This window comes from Aethina tumida, chromosome 1 (assembly GCF_024364675.1).
Source record: "Aethina tumida isolate Nest 87 chromosome 1, icAetTumi1.1, whole genome shotgun sequence".
Classification (NCBI taxonomy): Eukaryota; Metazoa; Arthropoda; class Insecta; order Coleoptera; family Nitidulidae; genus Aethina; species Aethina tumida.
Window position 1 is genome coordinate 1,700,340 of NC_065435.1, and position 26,245 is coordinate 1,726,584.

The 26,245-nt window shown below is 26.8% G+C and overlaps 1 protein-coding gene across 2 annotated transcripts in view; it reads right to left on the reverse strand.

Annotated features, from left to right (window-relative positions):
• Window positions 1-9,784: 9,784 nt before the first annotated feature.
• The window catches only part of LOC109600765 (uncharacterized), an 81,062-nt gene continuing 64,601 nt past the window's right edge, over window positions 9,785-26,245 (reverse strand). Inside the window, exons 35-43 of one of the 2 annotated variants that reach the window (XR_007547094.1) lie at window positions 21,449-21,599; window positions 20,575-20,965; window positions 17,723-18,045; window positions 17,546-17,667; window positions 17,381-17,489; window positions 17,033-17,155; window positions 12,310-12,496; window positions 10,342-10,440; window positions 9,785-10,232 (exon numbers count right to left, since the gene is read on the reverse strand). Coding sequence is in view for 1 of the 2 variants with exons in the window: in XM_020016946.2 (XP_019872505.2) it covers window positions 12,315-12,496; window positions 17,033-17,155; window positions 17,381-17,489; window positions 17,546-17,667; window positions 17,723-18,045; window positions 20,575-20,965; window positions 21,449-21,599 (1,401 nt within the window). In the remaining variant the exon portion in view is untranslated. Of the gene's footprint in view, window positions 10,441-12,309; window positions 12,497-17,032; window positions 17,156-17,380; window positions 17,490-17,545; window positions 17,668-17,722; window positions 18,046-20,574; window positions 20,966-21,448; window positions 21,600-26,245 lie in introns of both variants that reach the window. The other variant, XM_020016946.2, reaches the window with a different exon arrangement.

Consider the following 26,245-nt stretch of genomic DNA (forward strand, 5'->3'; position numbering starts at 1 on the left):
TTCTTTGTATTTTTTTTTCTGTCTGACATACAACATTACATAGACGAATGTATGGATAATTATTTTACTTTATGTTACATTCAAACATTTTTGTTTTATTTTTTATACCTTTCCAGTCATTAAAATGCCTTTCACGATTTAGTTTTATGTTTGAAACATTATTTAAAACCTACATATTTATTGTAGAATATTTAGTATGTATAATTTTTTATATTCTCCGTCACATTTATTTTTTAATGTAGTCATTTTAAGTACACTCCTGTAAGGAAAGAATTTTTGGCAAATGGAAACTTTTATATTTACACACACGTATATTAATTTTTTTGAAATTCAATTTAAAGTTATTTTTTAAATTATTACAGACAACATATGGAAATGGATTTAATCGAAAATGGTATATATTGTTATAATCAATGTGTATTTTACATTTCGTACATAAAAAGCTATTGAATTAATATGAATAATATTATGATAAAAGAATTAAACAATTATAAAAATGTAAACACTATTCTTTATGCAATAAATATAATGCATTAAAATTGTATAATATGAAAAATATATACTTAATAGTATTTTAGAAATATAGACAATTATAGACATTCACAATAGTGTAAATTATTGTCAAAGTGCAAATAATCGTTTGTGAGATTCTTCCTTGTAGTATATTTTGTTTTTATTCGTCTGACAGAATGGTACAAAGACGAATGTATGGATAATTATTTTACTTTATGTTGCATTCAACATATTTGTTTTTATTTCCAGTCATTAAAATGCCTTTCAAAATTTATTTGTATTTTAATTGAAAACCTACATATTTCTTTTAAAAAAATTAATGAATTGTTTGCTGTAGCATGTAGATATTTAGGGCCAAAAAGAGTTATGTAAAAAATTAAATAAACTTAAATAACATTTTTTTTTTCTAAATTAACAAACACATTTTTTATTCACATTTTGGTAAATTAATTTATTTTATTTATAAGTATACATAAAAAATTGTTTTATAAATTTATTTATATATATTTTTCAAATTTTTGTATGTTTGTCAAGCTGACAAAATTTTAATAAATAAAATTGTTAAATTTGTTTATAAATTTAAATTTAACGAATTACTAAAAGTTTATAAATTTTTATAATTGAATTTATTTTTATTTATAAAATATATAAAGAACAGTTTCACAATTTAATTTGTTAAATTTTCATATTTTTAATTCACAAAATTAAATACTATAAATTTATAGAAAATTGTTAAAGTATTATTAAATTTCTAATATTTAATTAAACCAGATAGTATTTTATAATTTACAAAACATTGCAATTAATGTACATTCATAACTTTTTTGATAAAAAAGAAGTGAATTTTTTGATTAATTTTGAGGAATTAGTAATTAATATAATTAAAATATATGGAAATAGTTTTTTAAAATATGCTAAAATTTTTGTTCAGTATATATTTAGAAAATTTTTATAAAATTTCTAATATTTTATTTAAAATTATGATTTTAAAATTATCTAACTAAAATAGTTTGTAATTATTATAATAAATATTTATGTTTATATTTATATAATTTTATAATAATATTTTACATATTATTTTGTAATTTCTTTTGAATTAATTTATAAGTATTAAAAAAATAATTGTGCAACATAATATTTTTTAAATTTAACTTATTCTGAACATTATTTAATTTATACTTATGTATACACTTACGGAGTGATCAAAAAAGGTTGTCCGTGCCGCTCCGTTAAAAATTGATGATAGTAAAGGTCTTCGGCTTGTTATACATATTTAACATTACTATATCCAAAAATACCTCTACACATCAGGCCATCAGTGCCACTTTTGACGTTTCAGATTCTTTTTAAATTTTCAGAATGTATGTTCAGTTTTATATTTTACAGATAATAATAATGACAAAAAGTTAAATGATTTACTCGTGTGATGTAAATGTATTAAATAATTGATTAATGGTCATAAATTCACAACATGCAGTCAAAAGACAATAAAGTTGGCGTCACATGTCTACCACTCCCAAATAGTAGAATTCCCTTGAAATCACCTGCGATGACACAAAAAGAACTAAATATTGATAACAGCCATTCTTTTTTTTTTAATAATTATTTGTTTATTAATCAATAAACATGGTTTTGAAGACTTAAGTCATACTTTTGTTAGGATTAAAATTAGGTATAATTGATTAATACAAACATGTAAAGAATTTTGTATAAAATTATATTAAAAAAGTAATTTTCCGAGTAAAATACTTAATGATATTCACTGTTTACCCAAGGAGCTTTACCCCGAGCCGAAAAGAATACGGCGAAAGCGAGAGTAGCCATGTTCGGCCACACAAGTTTTAAATTATCCGGCGATAAGGAATTTGAACGTCGCACGTAGTAGCAAAACCGTTTAACGAATACGAATCCTGGCCACCGTTAGATTTAAAAGAACAACTGCAGTAGTTTCGTCGCATCCTTCCGAAAACAATCCTTATCAGTGTGGCACTTTACTTTTGAATTAGCCGTATTTATCATCGGACGTGGCGCGGCACCGTTGGATTTAAATTAATTAATCATTAACGATATTTTCCGGTGCACGGTTTTGTGTCGGGGCCCGTGGTGGGTTCTTGAAAATTAACCAATCGGTTTGATATTGCCATGAATATTTACGGGCGGTTCTGGGCCGCCGGATTAAACGCTACAATCTAATGAATTATTGGGTGGATCGTTTTAAAATGCACACACACACACACACACACACACACGACGCAGCGACGATATCGAAATCGAAAAATGATTAAACACTATCAGTTGCGTACCGAAGCGGGAAGTTAATGAGCGGAAGGCGGTAGTTTCGTTCCCGTTCCGTTCCGTCCGTGTCGATGTTTTGAACTTGGAGCTTCTAATAAGCGAAATAAATAATTTGGGGGGCGGTGGCGTTTCATAAGGACCAAAAACCGGTTATTTACGGTGAGTTGATTCCTTTTAAGAGTTTTATTATAATCCCTCCTTTATTTGTGTTCGAATGGGAACCGTTCTCCTCCTTATAATATATTCACTCGAGTCCGGTGCGCGTGTAAATCCGTAAAATCCACACTTTATTATTTTCGTGGAATAAACAATTTTTTTTTATGTCGCTTACGAACGAAGTTTTACGTGTAGTTCTGGCACGTAATTAGCACGTAATTTCGCCTCCGGTGCCACAATTCGAATTGGCAGTTTCTCCAAACAAATTTTATTGCGCACAATAAAAAAAACATTTATAACAAAACGGTAAAATTTTAAATCAAATTGCGCAAGGACGGGGCCGGCGAATTTCGCCCCTAAATTTTACATTATTACATTCAAACGGCTGTTTAGGTACAATAAATGACAACCGCAACATTTAATTTCAATTTAACGACAAATTACAAATATTTTTATTGTTAACCTGATACATGGGACGAACCGTATTTATATATTGGACCATAAATTTTTAACCATAATTTTACAACATTTAATGCAAAATTCAGCCGTAATAAATGTATCGCAGTGAACTCTGTCCTCTCTCGAGATACCGCACTCGGTTTTAGAGCTCATAATCTTTGTAAATCGTATATCATTTTAAGGCCCGCTTTATACGCTCCCTTTTACTCTGTTAATCTGTAAAAAGTATCAAGTGTGCCTTTAAAAATCTTATACTTCTAACAAAGATATATATCATCACGTACTATTTGAAATCAACAATTGAAAAATTTATTACTTTTTCCTACGCTTTATGTTATACTTTTAATTTTCCAATGGTCGCTTTTATGTTTTTTATTCATAAGGATTTACCTGGAAATTATAATGTCTTTATACTTACCTACTTTGCTGTATTGTCAATAAAGTAAGTAGCAATTATTCCTTATTTACATAAATTAATCCCCATGGAACGTGGTACCCTTTTAAATATAAGTTTTGTTGTTTTAAATTACAAACTTTGAAGTTGTTTTATACAGTATGAAAACACAGGGTATTAAATTGGTGCTTTTAATTCCATGAATTTTCTGTAAAAATACGGGAATATTTTAAATTGACAATTACATAATATTATAAAAGTAGGAGAAAAAAAAATCTAGGTTCTTAGTGAATTACAAAAATATATTAAATATATGCACTCTGCACCTTTGTTTTAGAATAAGAGAAAAATTATCAAATTTTCGAATGAAATTCTGCAAATTTTTCATTTTAAGACTAGGATTATCTAATAAATAGTAGAAAATATTTCAATTTAATGTAAAATTACAATAAAGTTTTAATATAAACATATGTTAATAAAAAATATATTATTAATATTAAGAAAAATTTAAAAAATTAATATTTGTTTCGTGGGAATAATAATAAACAAATGAAAATTGTTTTCAATATTGAGATAAATAATAAACTAAGAAAATCTATTAAAATTTTTCTAGAAATATGTAATTAACATTTTCATTACGAGAAAAATTTTTAGATATAATATGCATTGTACAAGTGCATTTAAAATAAAAAAAATATTGTAACATAAGGGAAAATTAAAAAATTCTTACTTGTTTAATGAGAATAGTAATAAATATATTAAAAAAATTAATTACAATAAGTCTTGTAATTTTTATATTATATTGGATAAAATTTCATCCAAAACATATGGAACGTTTATGGAAAATAGAAAAAATAGTATTAATATAAAAGAGTATTAGAAAGTTATACCTGTTTCATAATAATAATTATAATAAAAAATTAAAATTTATTTTGAAACTACTATTTAATTTAGAATAAATTTCCAATATAGACATATAGCAAATAAAAAAATATTATTAATGTAAGGAAAAAATAAAAATTGTTTACTTGTTACATGAGAGTAGTATTTTATAAATAAATAAAATTTTAAAAACAAATAAAAGCCGCTTTCTATATTATGATTGATAGTTATAAATTAAGAAAGTATATTAAAATTTATCTCGAAATATGTAATTCAAATTTTATTTACGTCAATAGAGCCAAATATTGTTCATGGAAAATATATAATACATATAATATTAACTTGTACCTTTTACATGAGAGTAGTATTGAATATTTTCCCAACAAATGAAAAACATTCTCAATGTTGTGGTGGTAACGAATTAAGAAAAGTTATTAAAATTTATCTCAATGTATTTAATCACATTTTATTTAAGATAAAGTTTTAATATAGACCTATATTGTTAAAATATGTAAAACACTATTAATATAAGGAAAAACTTGTTCTTGTTACATGAGAGTAGTAATAAACCTTTTCCCAACAAATGAAACACATTTTCAATATTGTGATGATAATAATTTAAGGAAATCTATTAAAATTTATTTTTTATTTATAATAAAGTTTTAATATATTGTTAATAGAAAATTAAAAAAAATACTTATATCTATTTCATAAACTTAGTTATAAACAAGAACAATATGTATTAAAATTTATTTTGCGGTATGTAATTCACATTATAAGTTTTAATACAGACGTATATTGTTCATAGATATTAAATAAAATATTATAAATATAAGTGGATATTGAAAAACTTGTAACTGTTACATGAGAGTAGTTATAAACCATTTCTCAACAAATGAAAAACATTTTCAATATTGCTAGTAAATTAAGGAAATCTATGAAATTTTTTGTAATGAGATTTCGAATTGAAATTTTTTTTTTTCTTATAATAGGGTTATAAACATAAAACAATATACTTGAAGCAATTACAAAAGTTTTTTAATGTTGCGACGTTAATAGTTTAAATTTCCCATTTCGCATCCAGTCATCAAAACTGTATCTCGGGCAACCGGTTTGTATTTTGAAATTATTGCGACGTGAAATTTCCCCCCGTTCTCAATCAAATTAGAGTGAAACTATCCATAATATGCGATAAGTGAGCACGTGGAAATTATGTCACGGAGACAATTGTTCCGGGAGTTTAGTTAAAGTTTTGTTTGGACGTGTTGTATTTAGTAATTATAATATATGTATATTCGGGTTTAATAGTACGCGTTAAAACATACCGACCGGATCGTCAAAAGACTATTGAAATACTAAACATAAAGAGCAACAAATCACGGCGGGCCCAAAATAAATCTGTAAATGCCGAGAGTGCAATTCTAATAATGCATTACACGGAATCGAGAATTGGTGAAGGACATCCAACACATTACCATTAAAAGTTTGTGTTCGAGTATCGCATACACATGCGTCAAATATTTATCCGTCCGGAACTCCTCCGGTACATAAGTAAGTGGGAGCAGACTCGTTGAAAATTTAATAAAATGGGTGCATGAATACTTTTACTGCCTGTAAATATTATGGAGCTCCGGTGGTGAAAATATTGGGGTTTGTTTATGGCGAACAATTAATAAATGGAAATGAAACGTCAGAGCGAGTAATTTTTCAGAGAAAAAATAGTGAGGGCAAAAGAAAGAGGGAGCGAGAGGGCTAGAGAGTTTGTTCCTAGTCGGGCTTGTCAGTAGGTGAGAGTATTCGGGATATTCCAGCTTAACACACTTCCGGCCTTTCAATTATTTATCTTGCCTCCTCCTCCTCCAACAAGCATTTTTATTTTATTGTCGCTCATCCTCGCCTATGAATTTATTATAATCGCACTTTTTGCCGTCTCTAAAATCGTTGAGTTTTTAGCACAATAAGTAAGGAAAATAATGAGGAATAAAATCCGCATGTGCATGAATGGGAAATATAATTTGTGCGAGTAGTTGTGTATGAAATGGGCATAATTTTTCAGTCGCAACTGCTGAACTGGAGTTGTTGTTTGGAGGCGTCACGACGCGTCGTCCTTAAATAATTGTTAAAGGAATACAAAGAGACAAATGGTTTGAAATTTGGTCGCATTTACCTAGAGAATACAATAGGTGTGTTATAAAAGAGGGTGGAATGGCCCGATATGAGCTAAAGCGGCTGTAGCTAAAAGGATTAGAGTTGGTGGTGTGGCAGCTCGTGGTGGCGTGTTGCTAATATATTAGGCAGTTCAAGATGACATATTCTAGTGTTGGCGAAGAGGCATAAATATTGTTAAAAACTTAATTTATTGCCTACTGAAAAATGACCAGAATAATGTTTTCACTTTGTTAATTCGACCAGAATCATTTGTCTGGAAAATCTATAACGTGTTCCAAAATAATTCAACTGTGAACGACCGAACGGAACAGAATGGAACGCATGCAGATTAACTAACGTTTTAGTGCTAGGTATATCAATAAGATTCATTTCACTTATGCCACGATACTGATTGCTCTCTTAGCGCTCTAACAAAGCCCATTCATTCACTTCCAAATACACAACAATAAGGAATTATGTAGTACCTGTGTGCGATATTACGGATATCGTGCTACATTTACACCTTCACATCCACCATACACACTTGTACATACATAATGTACTTACATTAGTACATCGCTACATAGCTAAATTGCTACATTGGAACCTACGTTTAACTGACAACAAACAATTGTATTATTGTACCATCAACGATTTCGTTATCTTTATCAAAGTATTTCCTTACCAACATTTAATTGCAACTCCGTTTTTGCACTTAACAAAGAAACAAATTAATAACTGCTGGTTTCAGTTTTAAGTATTTTCGCAAATTAATTTGTGTGGAAGATATATAAAATTTACTGCGTATTATATTCCTTCCTTTTGGTATTCATTAAACGGCTACTACAAGTACAAAACGATGTAATTGAGTTAGAATGCATTTTAAACGTTCAACTCTATTATTTTTTAACATCAAAGCACTTTTAACTAATTTGGTCAAAGCGAGAAGGTGAATAACTTTCAAACTGCTGATTTATTTTGTAACCTGAAAATAAATAAAAATACGTGGGACGAGACAACTAAGGAAACTTAGTTGTTGTTAATGATCTCAAATTAAAAATGTAAAATACAATTTTGATAAGCATTTATATTAGTTAAATCTAATGAAAAATAAATTACTATTATTATTATATTAACAATTAATTTGAAAATTTGGCTTCTTTAGGAGAAATTCAAAACTAACTTGGAGAAATACTGAATTAATAAAGATTTTTACTTCTACTTTTACGTCAAATATTAGTCCTTAATTCGATTTAACATTCAATTACGATAAATTTTGTAAATAAAAGCAACTGCATGTAGTAGGCTTAAATAAATAAATTTATTTTAATGTTTTACTCTTTTTAATTTAGTTTCTAATATGTTGATTAAAAATTGATTTAATATAACAAGTGGGACATGGAAAATCAAATAAACAATCTGAAAATAAATAATCATATAAAAATTGATTTAATTTAAAGTTGAATTGTAATTTTTGTTGTGCGTTTATTTTTATATGTTGAGTTTTTTAAGTAAAAGTAATTAGGTACAATAAAAATAATCAATGAATTCTTAAAATATATTTGTTTGGTCTCAATTAGTGTTTATTTTAAAACTGTTTCAAGTTACTAAATTGTGAATAAATGAATGTTGTGTGAAAATAAAAATAAATTGATGCGTAGGACTAAACAGCTTTGCAAGCAAAATGAATAATCTGGACAAGATTTACGGGAATTTTGATTAATTCAAAATTTTAAATGAAATTTTATAAATATAATGCATCGAAAATAAAATTTTTATAAAAATAAACATTACTAATGAAAACTGAAAAAATTGTACTTATTTTCCAAAATACTGATATATTTGTTATAAATTATGATAAAAAATTGTGTATTTTCAATTTAAATATTTATTTTTGTGGGAGAAAGAAACAAAAAAAAATGAATAATCTCTGAGTAAAAATTTTATAACATTTTGATACTTCTTAAATTAATTAATTAATTAAATTAAATGGAAATTAAATTAAATTTATTAAATTAATATAGTTTTTCAGTTCAGTTTTTATTTTTACGTAATTTCTACTACGATTTTATTTTAATTCATTTATTTTATAAATATAACAAAAATAAATAAATAAATTTTAATTTTATTAATGAATACTGCTCGAAAATTTTAATAAAAAAATGTGAAATTGTGAATGAAATTTATATATTAGACTAGAAACTCTAGAAACTAAATAACAATTTGGAAAAGCAAAAATTTAATACGTTTTTAAAAGTTAGATGAAGTAAAAAATAAAGTAAAATATATTGAATATAAACAAAATTATTTTAATTTTTATAAAAGGTTTTAATTTATGTAAATGTAAAATATGTAAATAAGTAAAAAACTGTTCTAAATTACTGATAAAAATTTGTGAACAATTTGCAATTAATGATTTACTTTAAAGAATTACACTAATTTTTAGTGTAATAAAAAATTAAGTAAAGATTAGTCCTTAGAATATACTTGTTTGATTTTAATTTATATAAATATAAAATATGTAAATAAATAAAAAATATGATCAAGCTACTAATAAATAATTTGTTTTCAAGTCTAAAAAAATTAAAAAAAATATAATTGAAAATAAAATAATATATAATTTGTTTTTGTTATACTGCTACCCAATCTACTCTGAATTTAGTAAATAAAAGTAATTACACGTGGGTTAACGTAAAAAAGTAAATAAATTTATTTTAATGTTTATAAAAATAAACATTATTAATGAGTGCTTAGAATATATTTGTTTGGTTTTAATTTGTGTGTATTTATTTTAAAACAGTTCAAAATACTGATAAAAAAGTTGATTTACAACAAGTCTAATTAAAATGCAAATGCACGATTTAAAAACATAACGAGCCTGTTTTAAATATGGTAAAAATTATGAAGTAGCATAATTTGATAAATAAAAAAATATGGTAGTATATTAAAAAATATTTATTTAACATAATTATACATAGAATAAATTAGGATTATTTAATAGAGACGTATGTTAACGGATAAAAGTGTGTGATGAACTACAAAACAAGCTGGAAAATCGTATTAATATTTTAGCATAAATCTTTTGAGAGTTGAGCGTAATGAAACATGTAAAAAGGGTTGAACTCGGTTGACTGTTCATACGCGTACGTACATTATTACATAAACCAACTGTACTTTATACATGAACAACAAACACTAGCCACCCCCTATATTTGTTGTACCTACTACATTAGCCTTGCCACGTTTATTTATATGTTACTCGAAAATTTCCGGTACATATTTTGATTTACATTGCTGGCAAATTATGTTTTAACCCGGATTGACGGGGCCTCTATTGTTTCAAAACAAACTTTACTTATAATTAACTTTCAACTTACAAATCTAACTGGCATGACCAAGTAAATAATAAATAAATAACCCATCCACATGAAGTACATAAAAACATAAAATCAATTTTAATCACTTTATAATTTATGAAATATTAAAATACATACATTATAAACTCTGAACTCAAATATAAGTGTTTAGAACGTCGCAATCTATTTATTTACATCCTTTTTGAAATCCTGGCGCACGGTCCTGGTTCATCATGCCTGAAAAGAAATGAAACGCTTCGTTAGAAAAGTGAATGGATATTTGATGGGGGAATAAGGGAAAAAAATCAATCCCGTGATTAAACTTGCAGGACAGACACACACTTTAATTTCTACCGCAAATAATGCCTTAATTTATGGCAAATTCAATCGTTTTTCATATTTACATTCATAATGAAGTGGAATATTCATTAACAGCAGTAAATAATTTTATTATGGCACGAATTTCACAAGAATTATTTTTATTATTATTACTGTTTTGCAAGTTTTAATTTCAAATTAATTGTTTCCGGAAATTTGAAATCATTTTAGTTTATATAAGTCTTAAAAAATTTAAATAATAATTATTAAAGTAATTTAATTATGTGTTTGGCAGTAATTAAATGTAAATAAATTTATTAGGATTTTGTTGTTTTGTTGTTCAAAATTAATAACATAAGTAAAATAATTATGTTAATTAATTTTAATTCAAATAACATTATGAAATTAGTTTTGTTAATTCCTTCAGTACCAGGCACATATAAACAAAATAAGCACGTCATTTTAATCAGCTCTACCTCAAATAATTTATTAGCATTAGTTTATTAATATAACATTTTATTTATACCATAAATTATTTTATATGCAAATATGCAAAATTCAATAAATTAATTTGTATTCTTGTAAATAATTACAATCAAAATTTGTGTCCATTTTAATTAATTTATTAATATTTCTACTAGAAAAAAATATATATATAATTTTTTTTTTAATTATGATTCTAAAATATGAGCAAAATTTTATTGAATTATATTTATTATTATATTTATTTAATTATATTTACACAACTGTAAATTAGTCATTTTTAGGAATAAATTGTTTATATAAATGTGTGTTGAAATAAAATTTACGTTAATTTCAATTAATTCTAATTCAAATAACTTATTAGAATTGTTTTTATTAGTATAGATAGTTGATTAAAAAATTATATAAATTAATTTGATGTTTTTTGTAATAAAACTATTTTTTATCTTAATTTGAGAAGTTAATTCATTTGTATGTTTAAACATTCTCTGTCTGAATACCTACAATTAAATTAATTATTGAGTACAAGTTTTAAATATTTTCAGCATGTTTAAACTTACTTACTAATTATATAATTTTGTGTTTTTGGCAAAACAGAGGCAAAGTAGTTTAATTATATTTAATATAAATGATTTAAAGCACTTGTTTTTTTATAATAAGCGATGCGTAAACTAAGTTTTGGCAATTTGAAACTTGACAAAACAAAATATGCTAATTTTAAATTCAAAACAGTCAATTACAGTTTTATTTAATTTAAATTTCAAAGTTTTAATCATCGCTTAATATAATAATAAATTTAATTAAGATCCTTAAGTGTGTTATTGTTTTACTTAATATTAGAATGAATTAAAACGAAAATTGTAGGTAAGTAACATTTCGCGAAAGTTTTCCTAAATAAGTTTGCACATCCAACAAACTTACCTTACCACAACGTGTTGATCGAAATTGAAGTTTGTGTTGTATAATAAAACTTTAATTTAATGAAATTGCCATGTGCAAAATACAAAGTGATGCGCCCGAAGCTATGTTTATTTTATAAATAAACCGAAACTTTAATTGTATAATGTTATTATATTATTTGACCGTGCGCACACTTTCGATGAATGAATAACAAATTGCGAAATAATACATTGTGTGTTACGTAAACCGATACGAAATCCGGAAAAATAAGCGGTCGCAATCAGAACGGTCGAAAACCGGAAAAGATGGAACGGCAAAGAAATAAAGGGAAATGGCCGGTGGAGAGGGGCAATAAAAACGAAAGCTCCGGCAATAGTTTGACCGGTAAACTCTTTAAATACTCACGTGTCCTATATATATCCCCTGCACGAATTGCACTCCATGTATGAAACACCTGAGTTGGACGCGGTACATTCGCAGTCCAAACAGCTTTTCGGCGTGGCCGATTGAGCTACGCGCTTTGCAAAAACGCCGGACAATTTTCTCGCTTGTTTTTCACCGGAAACCAGCGGTTTCGTCGAGAATATCGCACCTGGAACAAAAAAAAAAAAAAAAATAAATAAACAAAAACATATACAAAATAAAATAAAATAAAATAAAACAAACACGATTCAATGAGCACTCCTTTCGCCAAGCCGATACACCGTTCCCGATGCCGCCGCTGCACTAAAAGGATTATAAATTATTGGGGGAAGGCTGTGACGCCGCAATACACAACGGGTTTCTCACCTCAAAACGCCGCACCGCCTAGGACCCAAAAATTTTCACTGGTTGTTTTGTGATTTGCTCGAAATTTATCCAGGCGGAAAATATTGATATGAATATAGAACGTTGACAATTCGCATTAAATTATTCACCCAATGGTTTTCAACTTTATATTATTCGGCTTATTTTACGGACACCCTCAGGATTAATACCAATTTAATAAGAACTTTATTGAAAAATACAAAAAATTGATTCTTCAAATTTCTATGAACTATTCAAAATTAATAAAGACATACACAATTTAAATATCTGATAACTGTAGATTCTAACAAGATGTTTAATAAATAATAGATATATTTTTTAATTGAAAGAACTAATTTTTTTATAAAACCTGAACTTGATCACATTTTTTTTTTTTGCCTATAGAGAAGTTTCTAATACAAAATATTAGATTAACGTGTAACAAAACCTGTAAAATGTGGAAAAAAATGAACGTCTATTTTCATAACTATGTTATTGTTTTTGTCATTTTGCCAATGGTAATGCATAACAAATTGATATCTAAAAATGTGTCATTTGAAAGAAGAATTTTAAGTAATTATAATTCATATAATTTATTAAAATTAGTTCTATTAAAAGGCCATTTCGTGTGTAATTATAATCGATAAGCATGGACAAAACCGAAGATTTTATTTATTTAATTTAAAATAAAATTAATATTATTTTAAATATATAAATAATAATTTACAATTCGCATTAAATTATTCACCCATTGGTTTTCATCTTTATATAACTTGGCTTATTTTACAGATTCCGCCGAGATTACTGCCAAATGCAGTAATAACAAAAAAATGAAATTTAATTAAAAGTATAGAGACTTTGATTGTTAGACAGACATTCATGAACTTTACAAAATTAATAAAGACGTACACAACTTAAAGCTCTGATAACTATTCAAGTGCGCTTGAATACCATTCAGGAGCCCGTTTGAACTGACCAGTCAATGATCTTATTAAAAATTACTTTTGAATAAACCGAATCCAATTGAAACTTTATTACCGGTAATGATAAAAATAAATTAGATTATTTTTTTTATTGAAATTTATTCATCTTAACAAGAAGTATAATACTTATAACTTTATAACTACATTTTTTAATTGAAAGAATATTTTGTTTTTTTATATTATGATGAGGAAGCGTTTAGTTAACTTTTAAGCGATTTAAATTCAATGGCATTTTATAAAACCTGATCATATTTTTTTTTAACATCAATGTGCCCATTTTTTATTTTTCCTATAGACAAGTTTATAATAAAAGAGTTGATTAACGTGTAACAAAAGCTGTAAAATATAGAAAAACATGATAATTTTTCAATTTTAGTGAATATACAACTTTTAATTTAGATTTTGGTACGTTATAACATTTATTTTTAACAGATCAATATTATTGTATTTTTTTATTTTGACGATGTACAATTTAATTTTGTTGGTTAGTAATTTATAAGAAATTGATATCTAAAAATGTGTCATTTTATAGAAGTTAACATGTATTAAAAAACGTTTTATAATATGAAATAATTTAATTTACTCGATTCAATTAATATATAAAATCTATAAAAAAAAATCTCATTTTTAGTTTATGAAAAATATTTTATTTAGATTTTGATTCGTTAAAATGGACCCAATTAAACATTTTAATAGAAAATAATTACTTTTTTATAGTTTTTACTTATGAATTATTATTAAAGACATTCAAAATATTTTTTAACCGATTTAAATTTTATTATAAATTCTAAAAAAAAATTTATCAACGTGTAACAAAAGCTGCAAAATATAGAATAAATAAATGATAAATCCTCTTTTTTGGCAAATCTGGTTCGTTATAACGTCAACGTTAATTATTTTTTAACAATTTATAACTATTTTTTTTTTTTATTTTACTGATGGACAATTTAAATTTGGTGCTTAGTAAGGCATTGATATTTATACAACAAAAAATATATATTTGGTGCCATTTGAAAGAAATCAATTAACTTGTACAAAAAAAAAATACTTCATAGTATGAAATAATTCTATTTGTTTTTTGATTCAATCAATTTTCTTGTCCAATTTGCTAATTAAGAATGTATTAAAACCTCTTAGTATTTATCTTGGGAACATTTTTTGTAATGTAATTTTCTTTTGTCTTTCAAAATTCTCTTAAAAGTTTAATTAAGCCTCTCACTAAAATTTAATGTCTGAAAACAAACAGTCGTGAAAAGTATGGAACACCTTATTAAAACAAATAACTAGTATAATAAACAGTATTTTTAATTGGAAGAATTAAACTTATTTTTTATTTTATTTTGATGAACACACGCAAAATTAAATCAAATCTATATTTTATTATATTTTGGCAGATTATATATCAACAACAGTTTTTTTTATATTAAATAAAACCTACATGTAACAATAGCTCTAAAGTATAGAACACAATTTTTTTTCATTTTTATTAAATAAACAACATTTAATTTAGTTTTTGATTTTAGGTAAATATTTTAAAATAAAATAATTACTTTTTTGCTTATAAACTATTATTATTTTTTAACAAGCATTTATTCAATAAATGTATGGCGTGTATAAGCATTTCAAAATCTGACAAATTGTAAAAAATTAATTGCTGTTTTAGCATGAAAATTAAAAATAATTAAATTGTGTTCTTGGCTCGTTTAAATTGACTCCGATTTTTATAGTGAAATGAAATGATTTTTCATTTATTATTAACAGGATTTTTTATTTCATTTTTAGGTTTTACAGTTTTTATTAAACGTTAATTACTTTTTAACAGATTATAACCATATTTTTTTTTCATTTTGCCAAAGGACAATTTAATTTTAGTGCTTAATAATGCATAACATATTGATATCTGTTCAAAAAAAATATTTATGTGATTCCATTTGAGAGAAGAAGGTAATCAAATGTACAAAAAATGATTTCATAATATGGAAATTTAGTTTGTGATTCGTTTAATATTGATTAGACCTATAGTCTTCATTAATTTGTCGTTTAGATAATTTATTTCTGAGTTTTGAAATACATATAATATTTGATACTTTGGTGTGCTATTTAAATATATTTATTCGTGTGGTTATATTTGGAAAAAAATAAACTGTACGTTTTAATTGAATGAAAAATTGTTAAATTTATTTTTGGCTTCATTTATTATAAATAACTGAACTACTGTAATGGACGTTTATCATCAGTTAAATTGTAAATTATTTTTTGGAAATTAAGTTCCAATATTTCGGTTTATTAAATTGTACAGGGTGAACGAATAATGGAGATTTTTAGTTATATGAGAAACTATGTTACTAATCGACTAAGCATTAGTAAAACTGACTTTGCTAAAAATGTGGAAGTTTCTAAACCACTATTTAATTATCAGAAAAATCAAATTTTCTCTATACTTTACTAAGAAAAGGTGAATTTAAGACACTTTCTGTGATCTATCATTTATATTTTATACCAGCTGTTAGAAAGACTAATATGACCACTCTATAAAATTGACCAATTTTATGATGTTAATTTTGTCGTTGTCTTTCAAAGTCCTATTAAAGATTTTTTCAAAAAAATATAAACTATTGTAAACTGTCACTTAAATGTAAGGCCTGAACATAGACATCAAATTACATGTATTTTTCACCCCCTACATCTTGTTGCCAACCAATTTATCTGAACTATACATACTGTTTATATAAAATTTTAAATTAAAATATATTAAATGAATAATACAATTTTCCATTATTATTAACGGATGTGGCACATAAAATATAAAAAAACAATTTACTAAACTAAACCTATTGTAAATGGATTTAATCCATTAATGTTAAAACAATCATTAACCTTATTTATTTCCATTTTCACTTATTCGACATTTGACTTAAACTTTGTAAAATCCATTATTCTTTAAGGAAAAAAAAGGAATAAACCAATTTTATTTATCATTACAGTTTTATATAAGTTCGTTCAAGTTTTTCCACAGTGAATGGCTTGACAATGACATGAAAACGTCCAATTGCAGTCACGCTTAGCAATTGTAAACTCGAAAATAAAAACAAAAGTTCAGAGTTTTAAATTTATCAACATGATGTTCCACAATGAAGTATTGACATTCAATTTTTAGAATGCTGTAACGTGTACTACGTGTCAAAAGGCGAGCCATATACACTTTGAATAAAACAAACTGTACTTTACCCGACAACGAAACTCACAAATATTTCAATGGTAGATTCATAGCTTATATTTTGAGCAACACTAATAAATTGCCTTTTGAATAATTCGATACAATTGTAACCCAATAATTCGATTAATAAAACAAATTTTACCTTTCATCTCGTTTGCCAGAGCCACGCAAACCCCCAAAATGGATTTCGGCGGGTCCACGTACTTTTTCAAATTGCGGTTACCCTCCAAATCTTTCTTCGTGTAGACCGCTTCGCTGTCCAAACCTGGGAACATTTGCAAATTATACGTGAGCACGGTTTTGATGCATTTCATCGCTGCGATTTGTTCGTGAAATGCGGTTTTCGTTGTCAATTACATTAGACACTACTTTAAATTAAAACAACTTTACTAATTAATTGGTCAAACTCTATACACAAATGATTCATTAACCAAATTGAAAGGGTAAACACCATGAAAATAACAACATATTTTTAAGCGACCAAACTCACCGTATACTTTATTATCCCTGTCCCTGTGCTGGGAAAATTCGGCGTGCATCAAAATATGCAAAGCGATGGAGCTCTCGAACAACTGCGACTGGACAGTCGAATAATCATACTGAAATGCGAACGTGTCGTTATTATTCACATCTCACGATAAAAACGTAATCCCACCTCCATTTTGTTCTCGTCGCATTTGCTGCACGGCATAAGTATGAAAATCTTCGCGGCTCCGGGACGGAATACTAATTGTTGGGCGAACATCACAGCCTCGAAAACGTCCACGTTTCCGCCACCTACAACAACAAAATTATAAACACCAACTTTATAAAACAATTCGTGTCGTCCTACTGATGGGAATCCTGTCGAAGTGCCTGCCGGCATCCTTGGCCGGCGAAAAGATGTTGCCGTTAACGACCACGCTGCGAGGTTCCCGGTACACACCACTGCCTCCAAAGACCACGACGCCGAATTTGTTGTCGGTGAAGTTCCGACCGATCAGCTCCTTGTTTATGGAGTCCAGCACGATGTCCATGTTTTTCGTCCTCCTCACGTTGGTGTTGCAGGGCTTGGCCTCCACTATGAACACCACGTCCGCCGTCTCCGGTAGCTGGCTTTGCGACAGTCGGATGCTTTTGCCCTCCTCAATTTCCGTGCCGTTTAGGAGCTTGCATCTGAATTATACGAGCAGAAAAATTCATTTATTTCCGTGCGGGTTAAACGTAATAGTTGAGTTTTAGGGCATACAATTTGTTAAATTTAAAGATAGTGGCGTACGGCCTCCAGCGGTTTAAGTGCTTTGAAAGGAAGTATATTCTAAGTGGTTACTTTCGTTCCATTTTACATTAGAAAATCTTATACCGGCGTAACTTCTTATTACATATAAATATATTTAATGGCACTGTCGAGAAGCAATTATTTTAGTTAAGCAAAAACCGGAGCCCGTGCAGACTGAAGGGAGATAATCTGACTAAACAAAGGCAAGACCTAATTTATATAAAATGATGATGTTATTACACGGCACCAAGAACATAGAGGAATGATAATAAGTAGCACAAGTGTCCGGTATTCTCAGATGTGTGTTTTAGACCACCATAATTCAATGTTACCGACTGTTTTAATACAAATTTCTTGTCCTAATTCACATGCACAAACTACATTACATAATCCTTAAGGGAAACTGCAAACAGCCGCAAAGCTATTTTTAAATTATTTAGAAAGACTATTTGACACGGCAATTAACTTGTGGCTTTCCCCTATATATTTATACAGTTATTGTTTGGAAATTATATAAATATGTTAAATTCGCCGTACGTGCACGTGCTACATTTGATAATCCCCACGGAAAATTACAAACAAACACAATTATTTTTAAATAAATTAGAAAAAACAACGTATTTATATGGGATTCCCCCATAAAGCGAAAGCAAATACAAAAAGGAACTTAATTTATATAGAAATTATTTGGAAATTATATAAATATATTAAATTGATCACTCATGCGTAAACTACAGATAATCTTTAAATAATTCAGAAAAAAACATTTACCATGACTTAATAGATAGTGGGGGATTCCCCATAAATCCACAGAACATGCATATTAGACAGGACGTTAACTTAAACAAATATTATTTCAAAATTATATAAAAATATTAAATTCACCACACAGAAATTACATTAATCATTAATTAATTTAGAAAAAAGCATTTGGTATTACTTAAGAAACTTAAGAAATTGTGGGTTTCCCCCATCAAGTGACAGAACAAACATTTCTTAAAAATGAATTTAAATAGACATTCTGTAAAATTTGTTTAATTATGTTATATTTATCAAGTAAGAAAGCAATTCATCAACAAATCTCACAAATCGATTTTTCCCATTAATCCACAGAATAAATATATAGCGACAGAATAAATGTAAAAATGAATTTAAATAGTCATTCTGTAAAAATTATTTAATTATGTTATATTTATGAAGTAAGGAAAAAATGCATTAGGCACTTCTTAATGTAAATTGCAATCAATCAACTTTATTTTTAAATAAGTTAATTAAAAAAACTATTCACAATAACACTTTACAAATAAACTTGTGGGTTTCTTCCATTAATCCATAGAATAAATATATTAAAAATTAACTTAAATAGAGATTATTTCAAAATTATATAAAAATATTAAATCCACCACATATTCAGAAATTAAAGATAATTATTAAATAACTTAGAAAAAACAGTTGGTATTACTTATTAAGAAATTGTGGGTTTCCCCCATCGAGTGACAGAACAAACATTTCGTAAAAATGAATTTAAATAGCCATTCTGTAAAAATTATTTAATTATAATATATTTGTCAAGTAAGGGAAAAATTCATCAGGCAATTCTTAAAGTAAATTAAAAATAAATGCAACTTTACTGTAACTTATGGTTTTCCCCCAAAACAGAGATTATTTCGAAATTATATAAAAATATTAAATCCACTACACATTCAGAAATTACAGATAATCATTAAATAATTTAGAAAAAATTGATATTACGTATTAGAAATTGTGGGATTTCTCATGAAGCAATAGAAGAAGCATTTCGTAAAAATGAGTTTAACAAGTCATTCTGTAAATATTATTTAAATATGTTATGTTTATCAATTATTGAAAAAATTCATTAAAGTTTATTTTTATATAATTAAAACAACCATTTGCACATTAACACATTAAAAATTAACTTGTGGGTTTCCCCCATCAATCTGTAGAACAAACATAATGAAACTGAAGTTAAACAAAGATTATTTCAAAATTATATGAAAATATTAAATCAGAAATCACATTAAGAAATTACAGATTTAAAATAGTTAAATAGTTTAGGAAAAATAATTTGCCATTACTTATTAGAAACTGTGGGTTTCCCCCATCAGGCGACCAAACAAGCACAAGAAGTTAATTTTAACAGATGTTGTTTGACTTTTTTTTTAAATATGTTAAATCCACCCTACACACAGATAATCCTAAATAATTTAGACCATACGCAATAATTAATAAAATCTTAATTTGTGGGTTTCCTTTATCGACCAGAACAAACATTATGGCAAAGGAAGCGAATTTAATCAGTTACCATGTGAAAATGATACAAATATGTTAGGTTCAAAACAGAACAGCACTGAAGAGAGAGTGTGTTTGTGCATGTATATTTGAAGTTAATAGGTTGGTTAACTTACTTGACACAAACGTCCGGAATTCGCAACGGTGTATCCTGATACAAACATAATTCAATGTAGGCGACTGCAGAGGTGCAGGCTTCCTCTTCCGTTGCACCGTTCAAACACATCTGCATAAATGGCGCCTTGGGCACTTTCGAAAAACAATCCGCCAAATCTGACATGTCACTCGTGTAGAATTCGTCGCAGAGTTTTTTGATCGCGGGCTTCACTTGCGTTTTACGTTTCCTGGTTGGTTTTTTCGTCGGACAATTGTGTTTTATGGACCAACTATTAGCAAAACTTTCGATATTAGTCTGGTTTGCTTTTATTTTAGTCGATTGCAGGAAATCGTCGGAAGGCTCGTTGTTTAATGTTCCCATTAATCCTCCTGTCTTTCCGAAATACCATCCTGTGAAAGAATTATTTCCACTTATTACTTTTTATTTTCAATGCACTTCGTTTATTTTTATTTTATTTTATTTTATTTTGCTAAACGTACAAGGTGAGATAAATTGTGCTATGCACATATTAGTAAAACCGCAGCAATTTTATGTACGTTTAAACAAAGCGTCATGATTAAATGTTCGTTGTAAACTTGAAATAGATTTAACTAAATTAATTAATCGCAAGACCTGTTAGTTTTATTGCATGACTAATTTCCGTTTATTTAACAGAATCCAATTTTACTTGGTACAACCTACATTTAAATATTCCACGCAAATTAATTATTAATGGATTCATAAAAAATTAATTTTAATTGAAACAGTGATTGTTCGATTTGGCGTATTAATTACAGACCACTTTATTCAACAAATACATTGTTTAATAAGCGGCAGTAACAGATACTGATACTGAACAGAAATTCCGTCGATCTCTGTATGCGTAAACTTACCCGATAATTCTAAATTGCAAATATGAAATTTCATATTGCATTTTAGTAAGAACCCTAATGGACTATCGACAGTTACCATGTCAGCATCCCTATATACGTAGGTATTTCCGATCTCTACCGGCAGATACTCCGAATTGCCTACTTTCACGATCTGAAACAAAATTGGGTACGTTAATAACATTTGCGAAAAATTCTGGATTAATGTTACTTGTGCACATATTTATTTTGTTACCGCATCACTTTATATTGGAGTTCGGGAAAAGATAAACAGTATTTTAGCGTTAAGTGTTCCAACTTCTAAAGCTTTGTGAAAACAAACGATTATTCAGGTTGAATCTATTAAAATTTGCCAACTTACATACATATACATACATAATTTATTATATCTCTTATTTAATGATGAATTATTTTTTAAATGATAATTTTAAAATTAGGATTTTCAATATTTTTACTCCTCATTTTAATTAACAAATTTAATACGAAAATGTAAAGAATATTTATATAGCTTTTGTAAAGATTTAAAATTATATTTTTATTACTATAAAAGAAATAATAATTAATACTAATCATATCTTATATACAGGGTGTTTCATAAGTAAACCGAAATTTTTTAACCATTTCTAAATAATAAGTAAATTTCTTTAAAAAAAATTAATAAAAGTTCAACAGAAAACGAGATAAAAATGTAAAATAAATTCAATAAATAAAATAAAAAAAATAAATTTAAATAAAATAAATAAAATAAATAAAATAAATAAAATAAATAAAATAAATAAATTAAATAAAATAAATAAAATAATAAATAAAATTTAAAATTAAAATAAGATAAAATAAAATAAATATATAAGCAAAAAATTACTTTAATTTTTTCAGTAGTTCACAAAAAATTGTGTATCAAATGGAATTTTAAATTGAATTTGAAAAATAATTTAATTAATTAAATCCAGATTATCATAAAATGAATAAATAAAATATTTAATTAAAAATGGATTTCCTAATTACGAGAAAAATCTAAATAAATTAGGTTATTAATTATTTTCAAATTTTTCTTTATTATAAGCGGTTTCATACATTTTATGTAATTTAAAATTATCAAAAATTGACATGAATAAAAAATATTTAAATAAAATGTTTACTCTAATTATGTTTTTGATTATTTTTAACATATTATTTAATTATAATAAGCTTGTATATACTAGAAATGTAAAAGATATTTTTATCAACAGTTTAATAAATTTATTAACACAAAAAAAATTGTAGCGTTAAATTTTAAATTGTTAAATTATTTAAATTTTTGAAATATGCTTTTTTTTGAAATCATCAAATACAAATTTAAATGTATGTTTTGTGTATTAAAATATTTGTAAAAAAAATAAATTGCATTTTCCGTATAAACATCAATAATTCGAATAAAAATGGAATTATTAACTGTCTCTTCAAAAACAAAAATAAAATAATTTAGGTGTTTATTTTTTATTTACTCTTTTGTAAATATGTATCAATAATTTGATAAATGCAATGGAAAATCTCATATTAAAGGATTTTTTTTTATTTTAATAGTAAAATTTAAATAGAAAATAATATTTTCGATATGTTGATAATATAATATAATATAATTAATTTTATCTAATTACATACTTAAATTTAAATAAATACCCTTTTATAAAACTAAACTAATTTAAAAAGCTAAAAACTATAGTTATAAGATTATGTTTCATAATAGTTTAAAGTGAATTTTTTAATTTTATATTTATAATGCTGTAAGTAACTTTGGTTTAAAAGTGACGAAGAATAGAGTGAAGATGAACAACATCCAGATCGTCCTGAAACCTGTAGCGACGAAGAAATTAATCAAAATCTCGTTGAAAATCCTGATACAACATATTTGGAAATACGTCCGTCATTAAACTGTGATGAATCAGCCATTAGAAAGAGGCTTCATGCCATGAGTCTCATCAAAAGGTTAGATAAATGGATTCCACATAAATTAAGTGAGGATAACAAAATTAGGCGTTTAACAATTGCCAGTTCTCTCGTTCCAGTCAACTCAAATGAGCCTTTTATTGATCGGTTGATTACGACAATTCTCGCTAGTCTGGACAATGGGTTTCAAGTTGGTAAACTTGATGGAACGGTATTTACAAAAAGTCTTAACCCCAGAAAGATTTTGATGACTATAGTAGCTGGGAATTTTACATAATAACTTCCTACCAAGGGTCCAAGTGATAAACTTACTCTAAGGTGAGCTTCATTAGTCCACAGAGGAGACACTCTGCTTCTTCATGATAACACGAGACCACCGTCTTGTTAGAAATTCAAAGGGACCTTCTAAATATTAAATGGAAGTTTACCTCGATCACCAAATAGTTCAAATATTTGACTATTTGACTATTATTTATTTAATAAACGGTTTAATTCTGAACTAATTCTCAAGTCGGAACTGAGGTTGATCTCGTGGCATGAACTCACTTGTAGAACGTTGATAATAATAGAATTATGTTGCTGTACTATGATTTCGTAAAAACTATTAAATTAGTGATTAATATATTTTTTTATTAAATATATATTTATTTATAAAAATTGTAATATCTTTTGTACCCCGTTGATATTTACATTGGTTAGACTGTGACATTCGATTCGACGTAAAATGTTCGAAGACAAAATGGACAAAAGGTATACGAGATGAGTGCTCTTCAATTATTTCTTGTACGGCTAGATGATTTCATGTAGTATGAACTAATTCAATTCCACTCTATTTTCCCCCTTCTGTTTCACTTGTTTGCCTCGGGCCGCTGCTGAACAGAACAGAACAGAACAGAACAGAACTTGCAGATTCAGTAATATAAAGGAAACATTTCATACCATCTATATTTCAATTGTTTTGTGCTCCTGCAGCTCGCAATATTCAACTTGTACGAATGACTTAACAGTTTCAATACGTGTAAGAAACCTGCACGATAAATCCTACACCGGTTTTCGCACGTTATTTATCGACGACACCGATTAACATCTATACATTTCATCGCATAAATACCAAAACTGAAATCAATTTACCTATATTTTGATGATTATCGTAATCCGTTATAATTGGGGGCGTTTGTGGTGATTATATAACATTTTCACAGTATTCTCTCCATTCTATTGTGTGTGACGTTCCATTTTAAAGGGAATGTGCGTTATTGAATCAAATGCGATTCTGCAATTCTTTCAATCTCCCCATGATTATCTGCTTTTTGCAACATTAACCGGCTAATAATTTATCGTTCATCCAGAAAATTGTTAAAACGCTGGATTATTTATCGATTCCAGCATAATTGTAAACTAGTAAATTTACCGGTTTATTAGCCACAGATTTCACAACGTAACTGATCATAATTGTTCAACAGTTACAAAAACTCCCAAACAACAAACTTAATTTAAATAATAACAATTTTGTTTTACACACTTTGTAATTACAATGAAGATTACCGTTTTCTCAGTAATGAAGGCAAAACTAATCTCCAGATTAAAACACCTTTATTCAAATTTCGCTTTACTGTAAAGCATTCCACCGTTTTGTGTTGTTTTAATTGCTTATTGAACGAACTCCCGTCACATAAAATTCACAAGAAAAACTACCGTTTATGAAAACCATCGATTTTTCGCTGAAATACTACTATACTAGTACTCTCCTTTCCAGGATTAAAATTGGATTAAATTTCCATGTATAGTAAGTAGATTTTTGTGTAATGGGGAAAAAGGATTTTAATTCAGTAACTTCGTAAAAACCAGTATTTATCAATTACAAACTAGTAAATTTGCCAGTTTATTAATCACTCAAACTCATTGTATTGGACGATTTATCGATTTAAAATGTATCCAGTTGGATGGGCATAAAAAATTGCACATTCCGAATCCACTGGCAAATTCACAGGACGTTGTAATTAACTGGCATTGCCGCATGTTTTTATCTTTATCCTGTCCGCGAGTGCTCCTTCGTATTTTCTGTATTTGCACGGCGAAATATTTTGTTTAATTTGCATAAGTAAACTTTATTAATTATAAAATTATTCTAGATTAAATTACGGTTAGTTAGTAATTCAGTGAAATTTCAGGTGCATAAATGTTACGTCAATCAAGAAATGAAATACTAACGAACTTTCAAATAAACCGGCACATAATAATTTGTGTGGGCACACTTTTCAAAAATGTTATTGAAGTGTTTGAGAAAGAAAAATATTTACCTCTGAATAAAATAACGCTTCAATAGAAATTTTAAAAGAAAATGTGAATGTATATACGGAAAATATTTTCCAACATATTTGAAACAATATTATCTGCGTTAAAAACATGAACAAATTCTCCTGCATTTTTATTAATATTTATTCAAAAACATGAATGTTGACATCGACCTAGACAACGGCTTTATGAAAGGTAATTCTAAAATCACATGTTATTTTTTAAACTTTCTAGCATGTGAATTTGAGTACAACTTGTTTAATAAAAATTGATATTTGTAGAATAATATCAACGGAATAAAATAAACCTCGAGAATAATGCAACTTTTAATTTGCTTCCCACATAATTTTTTGCTTTAAAATCAAATATTTATAAAACACTTTTATGGTTTTTATGGTTTAATTTAATTTTTTCTTCATTGAAGCCATTTAATATTTAATTTTAAAATATTTTAAAATATTTACCTTGTTTATGTTTTTGTATATTCGTATTTGTTTAACTTTAATTTTTGAAATGAAAAACTAACATTGATAAAAAAATATTTCTCTAATTTTTCATCCTTCATATTTGATTGAATTA